This window comes from Danio aesculapii, chromosome 9 (assembly GCF_903798145.1).
Source record: "Danio aesculapii chromosome 9, fDanAes4.1, whole genome shotgun sequence".
NCBI classification, from domain to species: Eukaryota; Metazoa; Chordata; class Actinopteri; order Cypriniformes; family Danionidae; genus Danio; species Danio aesculapii.
Window position 1 is genome coordinate 21,795,336 of NC_079443.1, and position 24,931 is coordinate 21,820,266.

Consider the following 24,931-nt stretch of genomic DNA (forward strand, 5'->3'; position numbering starts at 1 on the left):
GGGACCAGTGGCCGCTTGTCAGCAAGCTTTGCCCCGTTCTAGCCCCTGTACATTTGGAATTGCAGAACAATGGAAATGTGAAAACTGCATTTTTGCAAAAAAACAGGCTAAGGTTTGTACCTAACCACAGGGTACAACATGTACAATTTCATGTTAGTGAAGTTTTAAAGAACATCTCTTCTGTATGTGTGCATTAACCAACTGCACGAAGCAATGACAGTGAAATGAACAGTGAAAGAGGCTCATACATACTGTAGGTAATAACTAGCTAACTAATGGGCACTTTGTCAGTTTTAAACCACTTGGTTTAAGTGACCTATTAGAAATTTTACTTTAGCCCCTTTCATGTCTTATTTTTGTTTCTATTTTTACATTTTATCAGTATCTCTGTTTTTGTATTTGTTTTTGTTTTTTGGCTGGTCTTGTGGCTTTTTTAATGTGCTATATAAATAAAGCTATATACATGAAAATTTTTTTAATTTGAACTTAAGTTCATTACACTTAAAAAAAATATTCAAAGAGGATTCCTTGGATTTGCTCTTTTTTACGTTAACTGGTTGTTAACATCTTCAAACAAAAGAAACATCTTCAACGTACCAAACGTCTTAACTAACCTACTCTAACTAAAAAACAAAACATACACAAAACAGCAAGATGCTCTTCTGCATACCTCTGTTGTAACGTGTGGTTGAAGTATTGTTGCCTTTCTATTAGCTGTCTTGCCATTCTCCTCTGACCTCTGGAATCAACAAGGCATTTGCTCTCGCTGGATATTTTCTCTTTTTCGGACCATTCTCTGTAAACCCTAGAGGTGATTGTGCATGAAAATCTCAGCACACGGCAATGGCAAAATGACCAGGAAAATAAAAAGAGCGGGCACTGACTGACAGCTGATAATAAAAGAGCGCTCTTTTCTCTATGCCTGTATGTAATCTGTTCACTGCTTTTGCCAAGCTGTTTTACTATATTTTATGACAGAAATGTTTTCATTTGTCCATCTTCTTTTGATATAGGCTTTTTTAAAAACCTTTAGGCATCTTAACGTAATGTCATGGCGTGATTTATGCACGTGATGTATGCTCTAGTTTTATATTAGTATATATTGGTTACTTGGCGAACATTGCGCTCTCTCACTCTCGTTAACATGCTTAAATACCTGTTCTATATGACAATATAAAAACTGTTTTAGTTCTCGTGTATGAGATTTAAGGTTTGGGACTCTGCTGAAGTCTGTTCTGAAATGAAAGCATCAGACTTGACATCATTCGCTATGGTTTTTAATGATGCGCAACTCACATTGACAGGTGAAAATCCGATATATCGGCTTACACTGCAGATACGAGAACAAAGATCGGATTCCTATCGGATAATTTCCACATATGAACAAGGCCTGAATCTGATTTGATTAAATCGGTATCCATGTGATTTGTTCCTGCTTACACGTACATGGGCCATATCCGATCTGTGCCACATGGGAGAAAAAAATCGGAATTGAGTCACTTGAACAGTGCAGTGTAAATGCAGCCTTCAATCACCTTTCTCCCCCATTCTGATGCTCAGTTTGAACTGCAGCAGGTCATCTTGACCATTGCTGCCATGTGATTGGCTGTGAAATTTGTGTTAACGAGCAGTTGGACAGGTGTACCTAATAAAGTGGCCGGTGAGTGTAGATGCATGCTCAAACCACAACACATCTATTGTCGGGTTTGGTGTTGTAGTATAGCGCACTTAGTAAAGATAATGATGTTGTAAATGATGTTCTTGCTCTGATGGTTCAGGTAAAGTATCATCAGTTTTATTGAAAAGGTAGTTTTGTCCATATATGTGTTTTTTTTCACTCTCAATGTGCCGCCAGCCAATGAATTGCATTTTTATGAATCACCAAGGACCCCGGTTCCAGATAAAAATCCTCATTAATGTTGTATTAAAGGAAAAGGTCACCCATATCTTGGATGGACTGAGGATGAGCAAACGAACAGATTTTCATTTTTGATTGAACTATTTCTTTAAGCAATAACCATTTGATCTTTGCACAGAATATAGATTTCCTTTTGGAAAGCACAGGCTTCATGGGTTTGAAACAACATTAACAGGAATACGTGATTTATTTTGGGGTCAATTATTCTTTAAGCATGCAAGTGGAATGTTGTTTGGCATGCATTAATAAAAGCCATGATTTTACTTGTGTCCTGAGTGAAAGGAAGAGGTCAAATAGACCTCCTGGTCTGTCAAGTGCCCTGCCGATCTCTTGACATACTTACAAAAAGCTTTAATGAATGGGGTGATGCCACAGGCTGTAGGTGAGACCGAAAAAAGAGGCAGTTGGATGAGAAGGGTCTGGCCAGTGATGGACTGTGTGATTATTCGGCCCTGGAGGTGTAGATCTCTGGAAAGGAATGGTTTGTTGTGTTTGCTGCTGCTCTGTCAGTGTAATCACTCTGAATCACGCTGCTATAAATCACCAGCACAGCACAGCTGCTATTGGAACAGTCGCACTGGATGAGATGAGAGTGTGTGTGCAGAAACACCTTGTGCTGACCAGGTGCAGTGGATTGAGAGGAGCGACTGGCCGGTTAGAGATCAGTGATTCGCTGATTTAATGGGCTGGCTGGATCATCAACAATCACCAGCTGTGTGTGTGTGTGTGTGTGTGTGTGTGTATGTGTGTACCTGTGCAGGTGTGTATGAATGCTGACGATATTTCATGCTAGTTCTGCAAACTGAACATTTGAACCCAAAGCACCAGTGGGATAAAGGTGCATTAGTCTTACAAAGCTACTTTTGATCCATATAATATCCAATCCATTTTTGCTGCTTATTCTATCTGAAATATGACAAATATATAAATATGGAAATACATTCTGCTTATCCTTATGGATATTCACTGCACCTTTTCACTTTTTTGAAAGTAGACAGAGACATATTTTCATACCTCACACTTTACATAAATTCATTCATTCATTCATTCATTCATTCATTCATTCATTCATTCATTCATTCATTCATTCATTCATTCATTCATTCATTCGTTCATTCATTCATTTTTTCTTTGGATTAGTCCCTTATGTATCAGAGGTCACCACAGCGAAATGAACCACCACTTTACATAAATAAAATGGGACATTCTACCAGAAACTTACATTTTTCTTATAAAAAAATGTGACAGGGCCTGACTTAAGCTTGTTGTCCTCTAAAAAACAAGCATAAAATCATACAATGCAATGATAGAACGCATCCTTGATCACTGTCAGCTTCTTCTCCGTCAAATGATGTCATTTCCAAGTCATAGTCTTAAAGGTATATTGCACGCATTTTATGTTAAATTTAATGCAAATGTAACAGGACTGACAGAAACATGGGGACAGTTGTAACTTTATTTGTATGATATATTTGTAGTATTTATTTGTAAAATGCATTTATACTTTAATGTTTTTAATTAATTGATGTGAATGATAACAACTTAAACTTTCTGAAGTTTTTTTTTTTTCCTAAATAACATTTTTCCTAAAGTTTTTAGCATAACAGAACTATAAAAGCTGTAGTTTCAATTGGGCTGAGAACAAGGACAATGACAGTGTTTGTACATTTGTAAAGTGTTTATAATAAAGAACAAAAAAAATCTGAGAACCAAATGAATGATACATTCCTTTACAGAAAATAATAATAATAATAATGATAATCAGGGACGCCGGTGGGGGGGTGGGCTGGGGATTAGGAAGATTCTAAGGGCCCATACATTTAGAGGGGACCCAGAGACATTATCAAGGGCCTGCGCCAATACCACCTTCCCCCCACCCCGCTCTTCACTTTCAGCCACGACACCAATATCACCCCCCCTCTTCAATTTAAGCCGCGATACCCCCCCTTGACTTTCAGCCGAGGTAGCAACTCCCCCCCCCCCCCCATCTTCACTTTCAACCGCGATTCCAATACCCCAGCAACACCACCGCCACCACCTTTCCCACCGCTCTTCACTTTGAAGCCGCGATACCAACTACAACACCCCCACCCCTCCCCGCCCCGCGCTTTTCAATATCAGCTTGTCATAGGGCCCATGGTGGCCAGTGGCGCCCCTGATAATAATAATAATAATAATATTTCATTTAATTTATATAGCGCTTTTCTGGACACTCAAAGTGCTTTACACAGTTTTTTGTTGGGTGGGGAATGTAATTTACCACTAGTGTGCATATACTACTTTAATTACATCTGCTTTTCACCTACTGTAGTCAGAAAGTATCATTGAATTCTTTACTATTTTCTGTCATTATGTTAGTGATATTATCATTTTCTACATTTTTTTTAATTTATTTTTTATACTGTTAGTATGTTTTCTGTGTTTTATAGAGGTCTGAACACTGGGCAAGGCCCTTGGTGCTGTTTTTCTTGTGTATCTCACTTATATTATAGTTTGAGGTGCTCATTGTAATTCTTAATAAATGGCCTCAGTACACATATACCATCAGTCTTATGGGCAAACTATTTCTTCTCACACACTGAGGAAGGCATTGTGCTGAAACGTTTGTGTTTTTGTATCACCTGAAGAATGTAAAAATAAAAAATAGTATGAAGCAATTACTTGATGAGTGCGAATCATTACGTTTTTGAACAACACATTACCTTGGTCTTCCACACAAGGTGGAGACTGCTTTAAATCTGTAAATATTGTTAGTCTCTGCTCTAGAATTAACAATTTAGAGTGAACCGTTATCTACTGGTGGAGAAAAAAACCTACAATATAAGTTACTCATTACAAACTTCCCTTTTGTTGTACAATAAAACAGTCTGAATATAAACACAGCGCTAATTGCTTGCAGCTGAATGTCTGATGTAATATGGTAAACAACACTAAGGGATTAAATACAGTTTTTTTTCTCCATCAGTTTAACAAGATCCATAATGTGAGACCATAGCTCTGGGTATTTATATTAAGCATAGCTGTGCCTCTGAGGCTGTCTTCTATTATAGTGCTTTGTTTTCAGTGTCCATACAGAAGATATTCACCTTTCACCACATGGAGTGTGTTTGTAGTGCCTGCATTGTAGATATTTGCTCCTCTCTTGATCCTTCGCTCTGAAATGGGTCCTCGGCGTTACAAACAAGCGTGTTGAGTCTGTGCCTGCTCGTTTCTGTACAGCCCCACAAGCTGTAGTTCACACTTTAATGCCTATGAATATGATTCTGAGGTTGAGAGTGTCTGCAGACTGAGAGGGTTATTCATCTGGATTCTGTGCAATTTAATATTTGCCCTGAATTTAAGGATGATGCTTGGCTTGTGATTTTTTCTTTTACAGTATATATAGAAAAATTTTTAACCCACTTTATATGCAGATTAAATAAAATATAAACCAATTGTAGGCTGATTCCTCCGGCTGATTTATACTTTAGCCTGGTGCACCTCACGAAACTGATGAGGCTTTATACTTGATGCGTTCGCTGTTGTGATATTTTTTAAAACAACAGGGGGTGGTCAAAGGAAACCCAATGTAAAGTCAGATGAATAAACAGAGAATTAGGAAGTTTTCTGAACTACTGTATGTCATATCATTAATATCGTTCAATATTTTTTAAATAATTATTTGTATTATTTTATCATTTATTTGAATGATTATAAAGATATTTATATCCATTCAAGATTTTTAAATCAAACTTTGATGCATCACTTGTATTTGTTCATAACTCGGACAGTTCTACACTGTAAAACAAATCCATAATTTTAGCTTTTAGGAAAAAAAACGTGAAATAACGACCGTAAAATTACAGAAATTTACAGTGAAATAACTGATGTTAAATTACAGAAATTCACCAGAAATTAAAATTTAAGGACATTTCTGTAATATAATGGCCTTTATTCTACTTTTTTTTTTACAGTGTACCTATTAAAGTTTAATACCAATGACAACAGAACATAAGTTGCTCTACACATATTTTATTATGGCAAGAATAAAAGCCCAAAAAATACATGACTAAAAGATACTGATGTTTTTTTAAATAGATTTAGCCCACTCTACAGTTTACACATTACCATCTGGCTAGTTGGTGTCCTCTGCTTTTATGGCAAGTCCAACATTCCTGACCATTATCACCAATAAAGCCTAAAAACAAGAATTATTTGGTTGGGCCAGACAGAATCTGCAGATATTTTTTGCTATTTTTGCGGAGAATTTTGTAAAAAATCTGTGGGTTTATGTGGAAGAATTTTAGGAGTATCATAACTTAAAACTTAACATGAAAATTATAAAATAACACATTTTTAACCTTTATTTAATGTTTACAATGCAAATCCAATTAGGTCCACATATTTTGGAAACAAAGTAAGTCTCTCATATAATGTAACTACTAAGAGACAGAAAATATTACTTTACAAACTGTATTGTAAATAAATCATATGAACATTTTAATATTACTGTTATATTGCAATAATATTAGTGAAATTAATTTAAAAACTGAGTAAATATAAATGTAAACACATTTACACAAGTAAATACATAGACTAAATGATGGGCAAAAAAATCGGGGAAAATCTACGGATTTCTGCGCACGCAGATTCTGTGTGGTTCTAATTATTGATCTTCTGGTTGTCCCTATGATCACGCATAGACCGATCATAAAGATGTCTGTACATGTGTACCTGTTTCAGACAAAATCTCTTCAAAGAATTTCATATCCAGCTCAAATGAAATGCAGCAGACTTCCACTGACTGCATGAGCATCTCACGAAACGGAGAAGGTTACTTGACATGTTCGCCATTGTGATAGTATTTAAAATGACAGTGGGTAGTCATAAGAAAACCCACTGTGAAGTCAGACGGATAAACAGAGAAGTAGGAAGTTTCCGGAACTATGTCACATCATTAATATCATTCAATATTTTTAATCTAATAATTTATATTATTTTATAATTTATTTTCATTCATTCATTCATCTTTTTTCAGCTTAGTCCCTTTATTAATCAGGGATCAGCGAAATGAACCGCCAACTTATCCAGCACGTTTTTATGCAGCAGATGCCCTTCCAGCCGCAACCCATCTCTGGGAAACATCCACACACACATTCACACGTACACTCATACACTATGGACAATTTAGCCTACCAAATTCACCTGTACCACATGTCTTTAGACTGTGGGGGAAACTGGAGCACCTGGAGGAAACCCACACAAATGCAGGGAGAACATGCAAACTCCACACAGAAACGCCAACTGAGCCAAGGCTCGAACCAGCGACCCAGCGACCTTCTTGCTGTGAGGCAACAACACTACCTACTGCGCCACTGCGTCACTATCATTTATTTTAATGATTATAAAAGACTTTGATGCATCAATTGCTTTTGTTCATAACTCGACAGTTCTACCTAAAGATAAATGACAAAAGAACATTGGTTGCTCCACAAAAATCTTTTTTTTTTATGGCAAGAACAAAAGCCAAAAAAGTACACTTACTAAAAAATACTTTTTTTTTTTTTTTTTAGATTTAGCCCACTCCACAATTCTCACATTATTGTCTGACTAGTTTGTGTCCTACTTATATGCTAAGCAGGCAATAATGGTGCAACATTCCTGATCACCAATAAAGCCTAGAAAAACAAGGCATCGGTATATTGTAAAGCGATAGGTTCAAATATTTTTTCCAGTCATCAAAGAAATAACTTTGTTACTTAATTTTAGTTTTGTAACTAATAAATTGTTTTAAATTACAAATTGTGATATATACACCAGTGTAAAACCTATTAATGGTGGAAAAACATATTGTTTAATTGTGTATTAAAACCACATGGATCTCCACTTTTGCAACGGTCTCTCTTTTGGTTTTAACAAACTTATCCCTAAAGTTTTTCGACACTTTTTAACAAAATTTCTTCTCCTTTCCCACGGCTGTTGCAATATCTAGCCAATAATTATTGGTCATATTGTTACCCCTATGATCATGCATGGACGGATCATAAAGATGTCTGTACAAACGTACCTGTTTCAGGTTTCAGACTAAATCTCTTCAAAGTGATTCACATTCAACTCAAATAAAATGTGGCGTTGCGTAAGCTGTTCACCATAGTCTGAAAAATTGTGTGTGCTCCAAGCCAAAATCATGTTGCATGCATCCAAAGTGAACCTTGGCAAACTCTGTGATGAAGTCACATCCGCCACATGCACGTAAGCGAACTAGCGAACGCGTTGGATATAAACCAGGCTTTAAGAGGTGTGAGCACTGTAGCTTTGATGTGCCTTTAAAACATTCTGACCAGTCCAATAATATATACTGTAGCAACCCAAACCAAACCAATAGCATGTATTTGGATTGAAACTATCAGTTTGTAAACAGTCATTACTTTTGCAATTTTGTTCTGTGACGCAGAAATTACACACTTCAGCTTCGAGTGTGAATTTAAAGAAAACAGCAGCTGCATTCGCTTGCTAAATCTGGTGGGTTGCCGCCTCAAGCGTTATATATGCAGGTGCAAAAAAAGGAGGAAAAATCAATCCTGATCCATTTGTGCATGTGTAGTCAATCTCTCAGGGGAAGGAGTCTGTGGGGAGGCAGTGAAATGTCTTTAAATGTTAATACTGTTTTGGTTTCTTTAGGGGAATGAATGTGATATCATGGTGTTTACATGTTGTTAGCTGTGTTGCACACTTTGGCATTAGGAGCTGTGTGAGAGATGTATGTTTCCTTTCGTTAAATACATAATGGTGATGTGGTAAACCTGTGGTGGTGTTGCAGTCTCATGATAAAACTTAATGATGTGCTCCATTGAGCTATAATACAATTCAGCAGTTTAGGATGTTGGAGCTGAGTGTGCTGCTTTCAGGCTAACATGGATTTTTTTTTAAACTGTTTTGTTTACCTTCTGTTTTCAGTTTGGGTAGATGTACTTTTAATGTAGCAATCAATTTAGAGAGATACAAAAAGGAAAAATGATATCATTTTTATTTTACAAAGTCCCTAATGACATGGTAGTTGTTTGCTCTTGGAAAATGTATACTTTATTAAGCGCTTCTTCATCTGCTGTACAATATGTCGATGGAATATTCCTTGTTGGGTGTTAGAACAATGCTATACAGATGTTTTAATTACATTATTTGTAATATTAATAGACTATTTTAGATTATATTTGATTCATAAGAATAACAGCTAAAGTAATGTAGTGTACCTGTACATTCTGTCATCATATACTTACTCTTATGCTGTTCTGTATGCGTTTCTGTCTGCTGTGGAACTCATAATCAGAAGCATTGAATGATTTCTGAAGGATCACATAGTGAAGAAAGCAACATATATGATATAAGTTTTCCTACATTTTATAACACAGTTGACTAGAGTTCCTATCAAGCTTTAAAAAATGGGTAAAATGAGTCTAATAGCAATAAAACAGATGTGATAAACACGCCATAGTTCATTTAAAATGTTGTCTTAAATTCTTCATATTGTTTTAAAGAAGGTCAGGTAGGTTTTAGTTGAAACAAATACATCATATTATCTGAATGATGCATCATATCAGATATATTCTAATGATTTAAATGACCTTCCTAGGTTAAGCTCATGGTTATACATATCAAATCCATGGCTGACTTCAGGCCATCTTTGCACATCTTTTGGGCTAGATTTTGCGGTGTGTTTCACAAATTGGCTCTAGTCAGATGCAGGTTGGTGACAGTTTGCCTGCTTCAGCATGTTGAATCTGTGTCAGGCTGTCAGTGAGGGAGATCGCCTTGAATGGGATGATCAGTTTAGTGAACGAGTCGACGCACAGGAATATAAAGCAGAAGTGATAAATAACAACTTTTTGGCACAGATAGAATGCTGTTTCGATGATACGTGTTTATACCTGTGCATTTCAATATGCAAACAGCAGGAGCTGTCACATAAGCAAGCATCCAATGCACAGGTATTTCTTTGGAATTCCTTCAATCTTCCCCCCAAATTTCAACCTCTGAGACTTCCAGGTTCGTCATGTAGTGGAGAGACCTGTGGTGTCAGCGCTCTGAGACAGTTTTTTATACTTTATGAATATAACACCTTTATTTGCAATTATTTTCTCTTTAACTGTTTACTTTTGTTCAATCATCTTCATCCAATGAGCAAAGGAACCCGTACTGGTGGTAAACATAACTCTCAGATGAGTCAGATTAAAGTTTGCCATCTTGCCCCGACTGCGGCAACATGGCGGATGACACATCCCTGCTGAGGGCTGACAAATTTGTTAGCGAGCTGGATAAGTTCAGAAAAAACATTACTGGCGAACTTACTGCTCTGTTGAATTCATCTTTGGAGACTCTCAGTTTGTCAAATGCCTCTATTGGGTCCTTGTTAGCGGCACAAGCATCCACTATCACTGTCATGGAGACCAGCCTCACCGATCACAGTGAAAGGATAACCCATCTTGAACAAGAGGTCTCGAATATTCAGTCGAAGTTGCCATCAGTAGCGGAGTAGAATGTCACTTTAAGAGCCAATGTGGAGGATCTTGCTTCAAAAGCGCCAAATATGTGTTCTTGGCCTCTCGGAAGACGTTGAGGGAAAGGACATTAGGCGGTTCCTAACTGACTTTTTTTTTAAGTCCTTAATGATGTCCTTTCTGGCCCATCAGAGATTGACAGGGCTCATCGCAGTCTTAGACCTAAATCTCACCAAATTTCAACCTCTGGGCACTCATTTTTGAAAGACAGTGACCAGCATCATTCATATCCAAATTGATAAGCAACCATTGCGTTGTTTACTGCTTGTATAATATGCAGTCCAAAATTTGGGTTCTCTTTGTGAAGGAATATATACTGTAGAGCATAGATTTCAAACTTAATTCCTGGAGCGTCGCAGCTCTGCACAGTTTTGCTCCAACCCTAATCAAACACAGCTGATCCAACTAATCAAGGTATTTAAAAGAGTCTTTAAGACATTGATAAGTTGCATCAGCTGTGTTTGATTAGGGTTGGAGCAAAACTGTGCAGAGTTGCGGCCCTCCAGGAATTTGAGACCTTTGCTGTAGAGTGTTTATGCCTTCTGATTAAGACAGTTAATTCCTTAAACGTAGATGTACAATGAATTTTCTAGTTTGCAAATGTCCAATGTTCTTTGGTGTGGTCTTTAATTGAACAAAGTGTTTTGAAGACATTTGGTGTATTAATGAATCCTTTATCTTTAAAGAGCTCCTATTAGGTCCCTTTTTAAAAGATGTAAACTAAGTCTTTGTTGTATCCAGATCATGTCTTTAAATTTCAGCTCAAAATACTTATCACATCGTTTATGATACACTGTTGAAAATGTTCATTTTTGGGTCAGAGGTCATTTTAGCTTGCAATGATGCAAATGAGTTGGCTCTCCCTTTTCACTCCAAGATGGTTCTTAACCCACACTGTTCGGGCATGTCCACTTAGAATGATCACAGTGATTGAAAAAGGAATTCATAATTTTATAGAGATATTTATTGATCAACTATTTCCTTCATTTGAGCAACTACAAAGCAAACACAGTTTACCTCGGTCCATTTTTTTTAAATTTGCAAGTGCGAAGCTTTGTTAAACAAAACAACCCACTGTACCATAATTTCCCGAATCAGTCATTATTGGAAATGATAGTTTTGCATGACCCTAATAAAATAGGAACATATTTCATCTTTATAAATGGAATGCTTCTACAGTTAACAAACACAGCAACTTTAGAATACCCGAAATCCTCCTGGGAGGAAGATTTTGGTGTTGAAATCACAGATGAGCAATGGAAGATAGTCCTTGAACAGACCTACTGGTCATCGCTATGCGCAAGGCATAGCCTCATACAATTTAAAATAATACCTCGTTTACATTGGTCCAAACAAAAACTTGGTAAGATATTTCCAGAAGTGCATATTATCAATGTGGGCTAGAACTGACATCACTGGCTCATATGTTTGGAGCTGCCCAAAATTATCATCTTTCTGGGAAAATATTTTTCTAACATTCTCAAAAATAGGTCATAAGCAAATAGATCCAGATCCCTATATACTGTAGCAGTTCAAGACATTACTGATTCTGAAAACAGTACAGAACTAAATATAGTTCCATTTGTCTTTCTACTCGCATGAAGGCTAATATTAATTAACTGGAAACAGAAAGCTGCTCCTTCATAAATGCATCTAATGACGGATGTACTGAAACGTTGCGTACTGAAAGAAGACAAACTCTATAAAATCTGGCATCTTCATGGATCATTTTAAAAACATAAATTCTGCAAGAAATAGTAAACACTGAAGAAGACTAGACTAATTTAGATTAAAAGAGAAGGTTAGTGTTTTTATTTTATTTTATTTTTTTATTTTTATTTATTTATTAGAATAATCAAAGCCAAAAAAGTAAGCCTGGTTATCCACAGTAATGACTACGTACACACTATTACTACACACATTTCTGTCCAAACAGCTTCCAAAGGTTGATTTTGCATGATACAATTTGTTTGATTGATAATTCAAAGGCTAATAGTAAGTCTTTTCCCTTTTCTAGGTCATTGGGGCAGATGCATGGGGGAAGAATGTGGTACCGGCGGGGTACAATCCAGGACGGTGTGGTGCATCCATACAGAAGGCTGGACTACACATCACTCCAACTGCCGGCATTCAGACAAACCCGAGAGCCAGAGGCCTTGCTTTAAAGTATGTGAGTGGCACCAGGACCTCTTTGAATGGGAAGTGTCAGAATGGGGGCCTTGTGTTCTAGCCCCCCTCCTGTCCAACGAGCTCAAACTGCGGACCGCACAGTGCATTACAGCCCAACACGGCATCCAGAGACGGAAGGTCCATTGTGTGCGCACCTCAAACCGCACATCGGTTACAGAAAGGATATGCGATTTCTTCTCGCCGCGACCAGCACTCGAGCAGGCCTGCTTGATCCCCTGCCCTCATGACTGCATTGTGTCCGATTTCTCCTCCTGGTCTGGCTGCAGTAGAACATGCGGTGCGGGTCTCCAACATCGAACCCGACATGTCCTAGCAGCGCCAGTGTACGGAGGCGCCAACTGCCCCAACCTCACCCAAACGAGGACTTGCGCAAACCTTTTCCCCTGTCCGCTTGGGGAAAGCGAGCATCACTACAGCCTTAAAGTCGGCCTCTGGAGCGAATGCAGGCAGCCGCAACACAAAGGGCTTTGGATGAGCGGAAGGACCGTGCTAGACTTCAGCACAGGAGATACCGAAAGAAACACAGTGAAACGACATATCCAGAGCTCCCAGCACCACCATCACCACCTCCACCAACACCACCACCAGCACAGCCTCAAGGGTTTAGATGTGGAGATCGGCTATCAAACGCGCCAAGTTCGTTGCATGCGCAGCGACGGAAAAAACGCCATGCTGAGGTAAGAAGCCTTGAACATCCGTAGACTCATCAGGCATGTCTATTCAATTTACAATAATCTGTGTACAAGCAATGCACGGCTGAGAGACAAACCCTCTGAGAACATAAACCCTTTTAAGGTCTAAATCCCAGATTATGCTCTTGAAAGCAAGGTACTGTTACTGCTTGTGTGAAAGGAATTGCTGTGCAGCTGGATTTTTGAAGCGGCTCTGTGAAGTGGGCCTAGCTAAATCGGTTAGTCCTCCATTAATCTCCTTCCCGCTGCCGAACCATACAAGGTGAGCAGAGACGCATGCCTCTGGCAGCAGCGGCGGCGGCAGCATGGGAGAGCCACTTTTCTGAGCAAAACAGAGTCCAGCATGATGGAAAAGATTGAATTTACACTCATGCTGCAATCTTTGCGTCCATAGTATGAGTTCAGATAGGCGGTCAATCACTGTTACGCTGCAGTTTGTGCTTTATTCTCGTTTCACTCTCAGTAGAATTAGAAGTTGTTGAGATGTAGCTCATCCTCCTCCCGACAAAGAGTATGGATTTCCCAGCAAGCTGAGGATAATGAATGCTGGAACTAAGGCAGGCTTTGAACATGACTTTAAAGATGCCTCCTTTGCAAAAGATTGATTCGCAGGCAGCCACTCATGATAAAGGTTTTAAGTCTCAAATGTAGACTTTCATGTCGTTGCTCTCTTTTACCTGTGTCCTGGTGCTGTCTTCCGCAGCTTGCTTTCCAAAATGTTAACTAAAAAAGGGGCTTTGAATATATTAGATGCAGTGAACTATATAAAATGCTCCCAGTCCTAAAATTTTAAATGCATCTATTTGTAGATGTAAATACTCAATTTACACTGTGGTAAAATAGTTTTATAATACTAGTTAATATATTACTAGTTTGTTTTTTTTCACAGTTCATACACACACACACACACGCACACACACACACACACACACACACACACACACACACACACACACACACACACACACACACACACACACACACACACATATATATATATGCAAGGCTAAATAAGTAATTTTTAAACATCAAAACAATGAAAGTGTTACAGATTTTATTAGATTTTTTTACTTAATTTAATTTAATTAGATTTTTTATTTTGTTTTTTATTTTATTTTATTTTATTGTTTATTTTGTTTTAATTAATTTATTTTATTTTATAATTTTTTTTATTAATTAATTTATTTTATTTACATTTATTTATTTGTTTATTTTATCTTATTTTGTCATTTATTTTATTATTTATTTATTGTATTTATTTATTTTTTAAATGTTTTTATTTTATTACTTTTTTTTTATTTAATTTAATTTAATTTATTTTTAAACTTTTTTTATTTTATTTATTTATTTTTAATTAATTAATTAATTTACTAATTATTTTTTTTAATTTTATTATTTTATTTTATTTTATTTTATTTTATTTTATTTTATTTTATTTTATTTTATTTTATTTTATTTTATTTTATTTTATTTTAAATAAATCACTGGTAAATTTAATTTGATGCACACTCCATGTCTCGTCTTTGACCCAAATGTAATTCATAAAAAAAAACAGAAACAGTAAAAATCTTTATTTCTATCTTTTACGTTGCTCTGATGTTAAATATATCTGTCATTGTATATGGCATTGCCGTGTATCACTATGTTTTACAGGCATAACAAAGCATTATATTTTACACATAAATGTGTCTTACGGTATATATTTTATATGGGTGAATTATGGCCTTAGATGACTTGCAAAGAACTGTATAACTAAACAAGCTTAAAAGAGCAACACTTGATGTGTCAGTTTAACCAGACGCAAAATGGGGATCATCCCTTGTTAATCCTCATGTCATGTAAAAGGAGCTGCTACACTTTGACGTACAAACATTTTCATTACTCCAGCATTTGGCATTGTCACCTGTCATTGGCTTATAAAGACAAAAGCTTATGAAATACGAGTTGACACAGTGAAACTTTGCATTGCTCGAGTGTTGCGCATGTCATCTGTGGTTTTTCCACAGAGAGCAAATCTAAGTCTGACAACAACAGCTAACTACATTCTGTCAAATCATTTATTGTGTGTCTTATACAGCCCGATCTCTCTACGTATTGTCAGAATAGTGGTCACACTGCACTTTTCAACCCATTGACTTCCATTCATACGCTTGTAAATGTGGCAGACCGAAAATTCAAACTCATGCAACAAGTTTCGAATGCATCAGAGTTCAAGTTTTGGGAACTCTGACCTGCGATTTCTCGTCATATGAATTCTTGAGACCATTAGAAGATCAAAATGTGACCCCTCTGTGCAGAAATTAAAAATATGGAGCAATCATTTTTTTACCGGTGTCACATCATCTTGTTTGAACCCACCCCTTTCATAGCACCGTCTGACAGAATTTAGCAAGCTCAAACTTTAGTGTGACCGTGTATTAATTAATATGAATTCATACAATTTAATGCACATGAAAACGAAACATTATTAAAAGGCGGTACTGTATGTCCTCAAACCTCATCCCTAAACCTACCCTCCATTGAGAGGATGAGCATATCACACTAAAATTATAAATGAAATCATACAAATTACCATGAATAGGAATCAAAATGAAAACATTTCTGTAAGTTTATATTGGTTTTATATATCAATCTCATATATGAACAGTATTTTTGATGATTATGCTGCTTTTTTCTGATGCTTTTTGGCTTTCACCTTACACATTTGTTTAATATGGATTTTCAAGCATCCGCAGCTGAAAGTGAGAGAGGGTTGTTAGAGTTTTGTAGAGCAGAATGGGGTCTGACAGATTTACTACAGGTGTAGCATAACAAGAGCAGGGCCGCTGCGTTATTTTACAGTGAGATGGAGCATTCGCTCTAATTAACATATTCATTTGTAAATCCTACGTGAATGCTCGATGAAATGTAGTGATTTGAATATTTCCCACCTGAGTTCAATTTGTGCAGTTTTTCCAATTATAGCCTAATTATCATTTAAAATGAAGCGAAAATGAATGCTACACAAACGGATTATGATATACGCAAGTAATTGAATCGGGTGACTTGTGCGGCCGAATTGCTAATTAGATATGCAATTTGTTGTGTGTTTATTCGTACTTCATTTCGCAGACGTTGCTTTGTAGGACACAAAGGTGAATCGCTCATTTAAATATCCTTCACTTCACGTTCATTACACAGTGTGATGTTCTTGCTATGCAAAAATTCAGATTCACTTGCTTTACTATCGCTCAAGCACTGCAGTATAATAAGGAAAATAAAACATTTCTGACTAATGATTCGTTTAGGGTGTTCACACTTGGCAGCTAAGTTTGATTAAAAAAAGACTCTGGTGCGATTTCTCGGTTCATGTGAATAAGTGTGAAAAGTGCCATCTGAACCTTGGTTGCACCAAACAAGTACAGCAGACTGAGATTGCCAAAAATATCAGGCTGCTTCTAAACAAATCTGGAATTGTTCAAGCTAAATATAAACATGATCCGAAGACATCATTCATTTATTAATTTTCCTTGGGCTTAGTCCCTTTATTTATCATGAACTAAAACAGGACATGATGTGATCATACTGTCCGTTCAGTTATCAGTTTGGTCTTAAAAACAACAGCGTAAACTGTGAGTGTAAATTTCTTCTAACAACTCAAGGGAACAACTTGTCAAGGGAACACAGATAATACATGAGACTGCCATTTGAAGTGAATAAAATAGAGGTAGTTGAGGTAAAGGGGGAAAGCAGGAAGTGGATTAAAGCACTGTGAGGCAAGGCAGGGGAAAAGTTGTTTTTTGTTGTTCTGTATGTGTTTGTATTGTTTTACTAACTACTGTATTCATTTATTCATTTTCTTTTCAGCTTAGTGCCTTTATTAATCGGGGCGCACCACAGCGGAATGAACCGCCAACTTATCCAGCACATGTTTTACATAGCGGAAGCACTTTCAGCTGCAACCCAGTACTGGGAATCATGCATACACTCTCATTCACACACTTACACTCCGGAAAATATATCTTACCCAATTCCTTTAGTGTATGTCTTTTGAATTTGTGTGGGAAACCGGAGCACCCAGAGGAAACCCACACGAACATTAGACATTTAAATAAGGCACAGACTAAAGCAGAGGTATTTCGGTGACTTTAGATTGTTTTAAACATTTATTGGGGGCGGTGGACACTTAATGTGATTATTTATTTATTCTTTATAAGTGTTTTTATGTTTATGTTTTATGTCTTTATGTCCATTTGTTGTTAATATGCGAGCTTTTTTTTGTGGCACTGTTTATGAGATGAGGACTCTTGACTGCAAACCAGATCTACCTTCTGGTATAAATAAAGTAACCTAACCTGGAAAATATGCAAACTCCACACAGAAATGCCAACTGGTACCGGACAGGACTCAAACCAGCATCCTTCCTGCTGTGAGGTGACAGTGCTAACCACTGAGCCACAGTGCCACCCTTCTTACTACAGTATAGTGTTGTTATTTTTTACAGAACACACTATGGTTTTTAATGGTTATTTTGGCCTATTTCTGTCTATGTTGTCTATGCTCAGCAAACCAGGGCTACAGTAACTGAAATGTACTAAATTAAATTCAAAAAAACTATTATCTGTATATTATTATTATTATTATTATTATTATTATTATTATTATTATTATTATTATTATTGTTATCTTCTGGTATGAATCAAACAAAGCAAAACTGCATGTGTTGAAACACAGTATGTCTTCTTTTGTGACATCCACACTTCTCGTGTTATTAAATTGAAAAGTTTATTATGTTGCTCTGAAAAGTTAGTTATGTTGCTATAGATTTATACATTTATTAAATTGCATACTTTTAAAACTGAATTTTAAACTCGTCACAGACATACCCACATACAGACAGATAACATAAAAGGTTCTTCTTTCCTCCATATCAAACAGCAGTTGAGGAGCAATTGATGGCATTTATCTCATTATATAAACAGCATGTTCTTTCAACTCTTAAAAAAAAACAAGTGTGTCTTCTGTTCTTTTTGGCAGAGCTGAAATGTTTGAAAATATTTTCTTCTGCCTCTCATTTTTAATTTATTTGTTTTCTTCCTCATAGCCTTTGTACCCTTGACAACGGCCCTGGCACATTCCAGTCTTGTGTTATGCCCAGAGACTGCGAGACCTCCGATTGGTCCGTTTGGAGTCCATGTTCAAAGACATGCAGAGCATCAGATATGTCGCCTGGTTTTCGGGTCAGGACTCGAAGCATAACGCACACTCCCATTGGACAGGGCAAAGAGTGCCCTGCTCTTGAAGAAAAAGAGGCCTGCAACATCATTGGAGATCTGCTTCCAAACTGCCCAAGGTTTCTATTTCATCCTCCCAATAATAAAGTCCTAATGTACATGAATGTGTAAAAAAACTAAATGTTTTTTTTTCGAGTGTTGTGTTCAAGTATTTATTTACTGAACCCCTGTTGCATCCGAGCATTGCAAAGATTAGAAGCTAATTAATGAGATTAGGTTTTTGATCAATAGAAACAGACTGCTATTTCATTAAAAATGCTGGTTTATGCATCATAACGCTTTGCTTAGTCGATGCATTTTCATTAGTAGATGGTTTCCTACCGGAAAACTGGAAGCTAAGCCTATTAGTATCTTTCAGCGGCAGCTCCCTGTGTCCATTTATCCAATACAACTTTTGAGAGGAGCCCAGCACGATATAATGAGACTAAAGAGCCAAAACAAAAGAAGTGTGTTTCACCACAGCGGGCTCATCCTTTTGTTCTTCAGGTACGTGTGGAAGAGCACCGATTGGGGGGACTGTCAAGTGGCCCCTCTTCTTAGCCAGCAGGACAGAAGGCTTGATAATGTTAGCGTTCTCTGCGGTGGAGGGATTCAGACCAGGCAGCTGTACTGCGTCCAGGTCCCAGACAATTCCACCCCTCATCATAGAAAAGAGGGTAAGGTTTTTATTGCATCACTGAGGTTGAACTGTTATAATGTGGCTATGCTATGCACAAACAAGACTGTAAACAAAAAAGACAAAAGAAGACAGATGGGCAGCACATGTCCACTTCATTCCACTGTAGAAAGTGAAGCCAAAATGTCAAAGGGTTGGCTGCTGTAATCTTTCACCGACAATAACATTTGGAGCCAAAGTTTACACAGCAGTGGTTATGAGATGGAGCCAAGTTATCAACATCACTTCCGAAGTGTGTCAGATCCAACCGCGAACACACAGTAATAAAAATAAATTAATAAATTAAAGCTATTTTAAAAAGAGCACTTGAACATATAGCATCAGCATGCTAAGAATGACCTTCTGTATAATGTTTGAGGTATCTTTGGGGATTTTTGTATGTTTTATTGTTTGGCTCACATCCCATTTGTTTGAATGTAGAGGCCTGGGTTTATGACTTCAGCTTCATTCCGCCTCACTTTTCATGATGCTTGAGGCACATTTGAACTTTTCAGCAGCAAATGTTTATTTTAAATGTTTATAGCAGCAAATTGTTTATTATTTTTGTACTCTACTGTAATCTATTTTTATACTCTTAAAAAGCAAATGAATCAAGAATAAATTAAGTTAATAAAAAGTCACAGTAAACTTTCAAATTCTGAATTATAAATGTCTGAAACAAATGTTCCTAGCTAGGTGTTTATTGAGATAAAAAAACATACAGTAGTTATTGATTTGTGAAAATCAAGAAATGTACCTGAAAATAAAGTGAGACTAATAAGAGTAATTAATTGTTAATTATAGTTAATTCACAGTACATTAACTAATGTTAACAAGCACATCTTTGGGTCCCACTTTTTATTAAGTGGTCTTGACTAACATGTACTTACACTGAAATTAATCCTATAAAAGCAATCAGGAATAAGAAATTGTACCATTTGTAACTGAAAAATTAATAGCGATCAATTTTATTGATTTGTTTATACAACGAAGACTATGCAGTGTTATTTTACATTTGATTATTCAATTACTGTATACCTGAGTATAGTTAGATCTTCAAAAAAAAAAAAAAATTCTTCCTAGTCAATCTAAAATGATAAATTCTTTCCAAATAAAGCTATTTAAGCCATCTAGTGAAGTTGTATGCATATCGCAATATATATCGCAGAATAAAAAATATATATCTCTACGCTAGATTTTTCCAATATCGTGCAGCCCTAACCGAAATTCCTTTTGAATGCACAATTAGTACAATGTATATAGGGAACAGTGGAACTGATCACATTATTAACTCGATAAGATATTTGTTGATGATTTGTTGATCTGACAGATACTGTAGACAGATGGTCAGTGCTTCATTCAAGGCAAATTTAATTCGGTTTTAGAAATTCAGGTCTGTTTAAGTTTTAAGCTTAATAACTTTATTAAATCCACCAGGGGCAATTAGATTAGGGTAATAGCATTTCATGATACAACGAACACATAAAGAGACAAATCACTTACAAACTGTTAAAAAAAACAAAAAACAATCCAGCATGCTTCATAAATAACTTTATAAATAGTAAAAAAAAGAAAAAAACCTTGGAAAGACACATGTATTAAAAATTTTAATTTAGAACTTGCTAAAATGTTATGTTGTAAAGCCTTATTGCCTCTGGAACAAAGGTAAATTTATATCTGTTGGAGGAGCATTTAATGCTTCTTAACCTTCTTCCAGAGGGCAACAGAACAACAAAAAAAAGGCTTCAGAGGACGGGAGTTATCTCTTATCACACTTTGTTGCTTGTCCATTTACGTTAGCCATAAGTAAACATACACCAGTTAAAAACTGCTTTAAGGTTAGAGTTAGTCGAAGGGAGTCACCTTGATCTGAAATGAATTTTGAGGAGCTGCACTATCCAGTGAAAGCAGTGTTTGGATGGATTTGAGACATGCTGAGTTGAGAAAGGCATACAGATGAAGATGACTCCTTTCAATCAATGTTGTTTGGGGATATAGATCAATGAAAATCAACAGTGGTGTTTGCTTTCCACCTGACCCAGCGGACTCACACTAATGTTAACAGACACAAAGTGAGAGACTTACAAAAGGTTTGGGCAAACTTTTGAACGCTTGTTTGACAAAAGTCACATTGAAAATCGATGCAATGCAAAGTCAATGCAAAATCTCTCTTTTTTTTTGGTGCAGTGTTCCTAGTCTTATTCAGAACAATTTGTTCAGTGCATGTTATGCTAGAACAAAAACAAATTGTATTAATCTGCTGATCCTCTGAAACAGCTTTCCGTTTCTGCTGATGTCTCTTGGGCCATGCAAGCTATTGGATAATTTTAATCAATATCTAAATTGTTATATAAGTGTTGTTTCAACCAATTCACACTCCGTATGGTTCCATTCTGCTATGTAACACTTTTAGTTCACAAATCATACAAAGTCCTGACAGATCATGCATCTCCACACGTTTCACCTTAAAAATCTTTGACATTTTTGATTGATTGAATGATTGATTGTTTTGTATGTATTAGAACTAGGGATGTCCCGGTCATGTTTTTTTGCCCTCGAGTCCGAGTCATTTGATTTTGAGTATCTACCGATACCGAAACCCGATCTGATACTTCTATAATACAAAAAATTAAAAATAAATTTAAATTAAAAAGAGCAAAGAAACAGATCCAGGGTGTTCTTATTTTTTATTTAATTTACCTCATTTTAACATTCAACTACTCAGTTAACAAACAGAGTACTAACATAAATTCTTCACTTTTGGACTTTAGTGCAACAGTAAATATAAAAAAAATTAGTATAAAAATAAATAGCAAAATGCCGCATGTGTTGCTGTTTCTATTATATATATATATATATATATACTTTTTTGATCACCAGCCACTGTGGCTAGTAGATTCCAACATTACTAGCCACTCGCCATTTTTACTAGCCACAATTTTGTTGTAGAGAAAATGCATTTTATATGCATTAATTTGACGTTGACTTGCTAAAATTACTTGATTTAGATGTTGTGTTATGTCCAAATTTATCTCTGTCCAAACCAAAAATAAATAAATAATTTCTTAGCCATAAATAAAAAAATGTTGTCATACTTACTGTCGAACCCTGCTTTTAAGAAAACTACAATTTAAAATTATTTCCAACCAGTCAAAGTGGCTAGTGGTAGTGTCTGTCTAACCCTCCACAGCTGAAATCTAACTGCCTTTGGCGGGTGTTAATGCATAGCCCTGTATACATATATATTTGAGTCCTGATTGAGCGGTACCGTCCAATTTCGTGTCTGATTTTCGATTTTCACGTGATCGGATCTGGACGTCTCTAATTAGAACACAATGTAAAAATGTGTTCAAAATGTATTCTTCTGGTGAAATGCTTTTTTTCTGGTTGTGTATGCTAGACTTACCCAGTCATTAAGTGAAATGTATTTAAGTTTAGGTTAAGAATAATAATTATAAAGTAAACTTTAATGATAAATACAGTTAGTGCTTAAGTTTGGTATTTTGTCTTAAGTTGTTTTCATATTGGTAATATAAACAATAATGCAAGAATAATAAACAAATAGCCTATTTGAGCTGAATATTTGACCAAGATAAAGACTAAAGTCACTTAACGTGGATTTTCTTTCTCTCTATGTCTTTGTCATTGTGTAGTGTCGAGGCCTGTAAATGGGCATCTGTGCACAGGAGATCCTCCTTCCGCTGTGCAGCCCTGCTCCATACCATGCCCACAGCTGTGCCTGCTCTCATCCTGGTCCTCCTGGGGAGCCTGTATCCACGACAACTGCATGGAGACGCATGGACGAAAAGGTAGGATGATACGGGAGAGAAATGTCATCAATGAAAAGCAAAACATTCTGCCCTCTTTTTAATAGAAGCTATAAAATCCACTTTTTTTTTAAATGAATGCTTGTAGCACCTCTCCACTGAGCTTAACCCGGAGCTAACAGAGTATCTAAAACTGACACCACTTCTGGTGAGAGGTGATAACATCTGTTTCTGAAGCGAGCTGTCACAGCACTGCCCTATAATGAGAGAATTTAGCAGAGGGCAGACTGATGTCACTCGAATCAGTCATACAGAAGTGGGGCTTTCAGCCAAAAATGAGTCATTCTGGGCAATCACAGGAATAATCCCAACTTTAACACTGTGCTATTATCCTTCAGCTGCTTTACTGAGACTTGAAGCTGGATAAAAAACGAACGGTAGGGACTATGGTATTTTATTAAGGGTGACATCTGATACAAATTTTACTTATTTGTAGATTTTTTTGTGTGTGTTTAGGTTTCTGCTGTTTCTGCCTGTTTAAAGAGGTGGTCCACTACAATATCATATTTTAAACTTTAGTTCATGTATTGTAGCTGTGTGAACATAAACAACATTTCTGAATGTAATATGTACAATGCAAAGAGAGACAGTGGCTTTTACAGAGTTAGCTTAGCGAAGCCTACGGCGAACAAAGTTTGGGGACTACAAAAAAAATACATCCGGGCTAGTGAGATCACACACTCGCAGCGAAGGGGCGTGGCCAGAGGCAGTGCTGTAATATAGCAGAGAAAGCTAAAATGCCATTCAAACGCTGCTATTTCCACAGAGCTTGTTCTGTTTCTGTATTTGGGCTTCCAAAGGTCACAACACAAAGACAAAAATGTTTGCAGTTGAATTTAATTAAGCGTCAGAGAATTATAAAAAAATATACAATTGAAGTCAGAATTATTAGCCCCCCTGTTAATTTTCCCCTCAAATTCTGTTTAACGGAGAGAGGATTTCTAAACATAATAGTTTTAATAACTAATTTCTAATAACTGATTTATTTTATCTTTGCCATGATGACAGTAAATAATATTAGACTAGATGTTTTTCAAGACACTTCTGTACTGTCACATCCCCGGCTCGTTTCTGCTGCTCCAATCACCATTCTCACTCAACATCTCGTTCCCTAAACTCCAATCATCGCTCTTCTTCACCAGCCACCTCTCATCACAACCGAGTACATTCACCTGATTACTGATTACTGATTACACTCACCTGCACCACCAATCACAGTCCCCTATGTAGACTCCCCGTTAGCTTAACTAGGCAGGTTATGGTAATTAAGCAAATATTGTATAACAGTGGTTTGTTCTGTAGACTTAAAAAAAAATAAAAAAAGCTTAAAGGGGTTAATAAGACTTTCTCCAGAAGAAAAAAATATCAGACATACTGTGAAAATGTCCTCGCTCTGTTGAACAATTTGAGAAATATTTAAAAAAGAAAAAAAATCAAAGGGGGGCTAATAATTCTGACTTCAACTGTATAGCTAACATTTGACAAAGGACAGCTTTCAGAATCTCTCCCAGTTCAGTGCTGGATTCAGCTAAACTCCCCAACTGACGAAGCTGTGGATTGTGAGCCATAACCCCTAAGTATTTTTATTTATTAAAATTGATCAATTACATGCATAGTTTCTAGTGTTAACGGTATGTTGTAGCGAGGATGTGAACAAGGATGTAAACATTGGGAAATGCTGTTTGGCATCATGAACAGTTTAGCTCCAAATTCATATGTATCCGTCAACACCCTGTGCACACCCACAATCTTCAGCAGCGCTGCAGTGTCTCTTTATGAGGTTGCTGTCCCGGGGTTCTACATCTCAAATAATGAACTCGCAATAGATATGTGAATATTTCA

General features: G+C 36.6%; 1 protein-coding gene across 1 annotated transcript in view; it reads left to right on the top strand.

Moving 5' to 3' along the window:
* The window catches only part of thsd7ba (thrombospondin, type I, domain containing 7Ba), a 402,582-nt gene that overhangs the window by 168,323 nt on the left and 209,328 nt on the right, over positions 1-24,931 (top strand). Inside the window, exons 4-7 of the mRNA XM_056465204.1 lie at positions 12,470-13,319; positions 18,418-18,666; positions 19,094-19,263; positions 22,916-23,071. Of these exons, the coding sequence (XP_056321179.1) occupies positions 12,470-13,319; positions 18,418-18,666; positions 19,094-19,263; positions 22,916-23,071 (1,425 nt within the window). The remainder of the gene's footprint in view (positions 1-12,469; positions 13,320-18,417; positions 18,667-19,093; positions 19,264-22,915; positions 23,072-24,931) is intronic.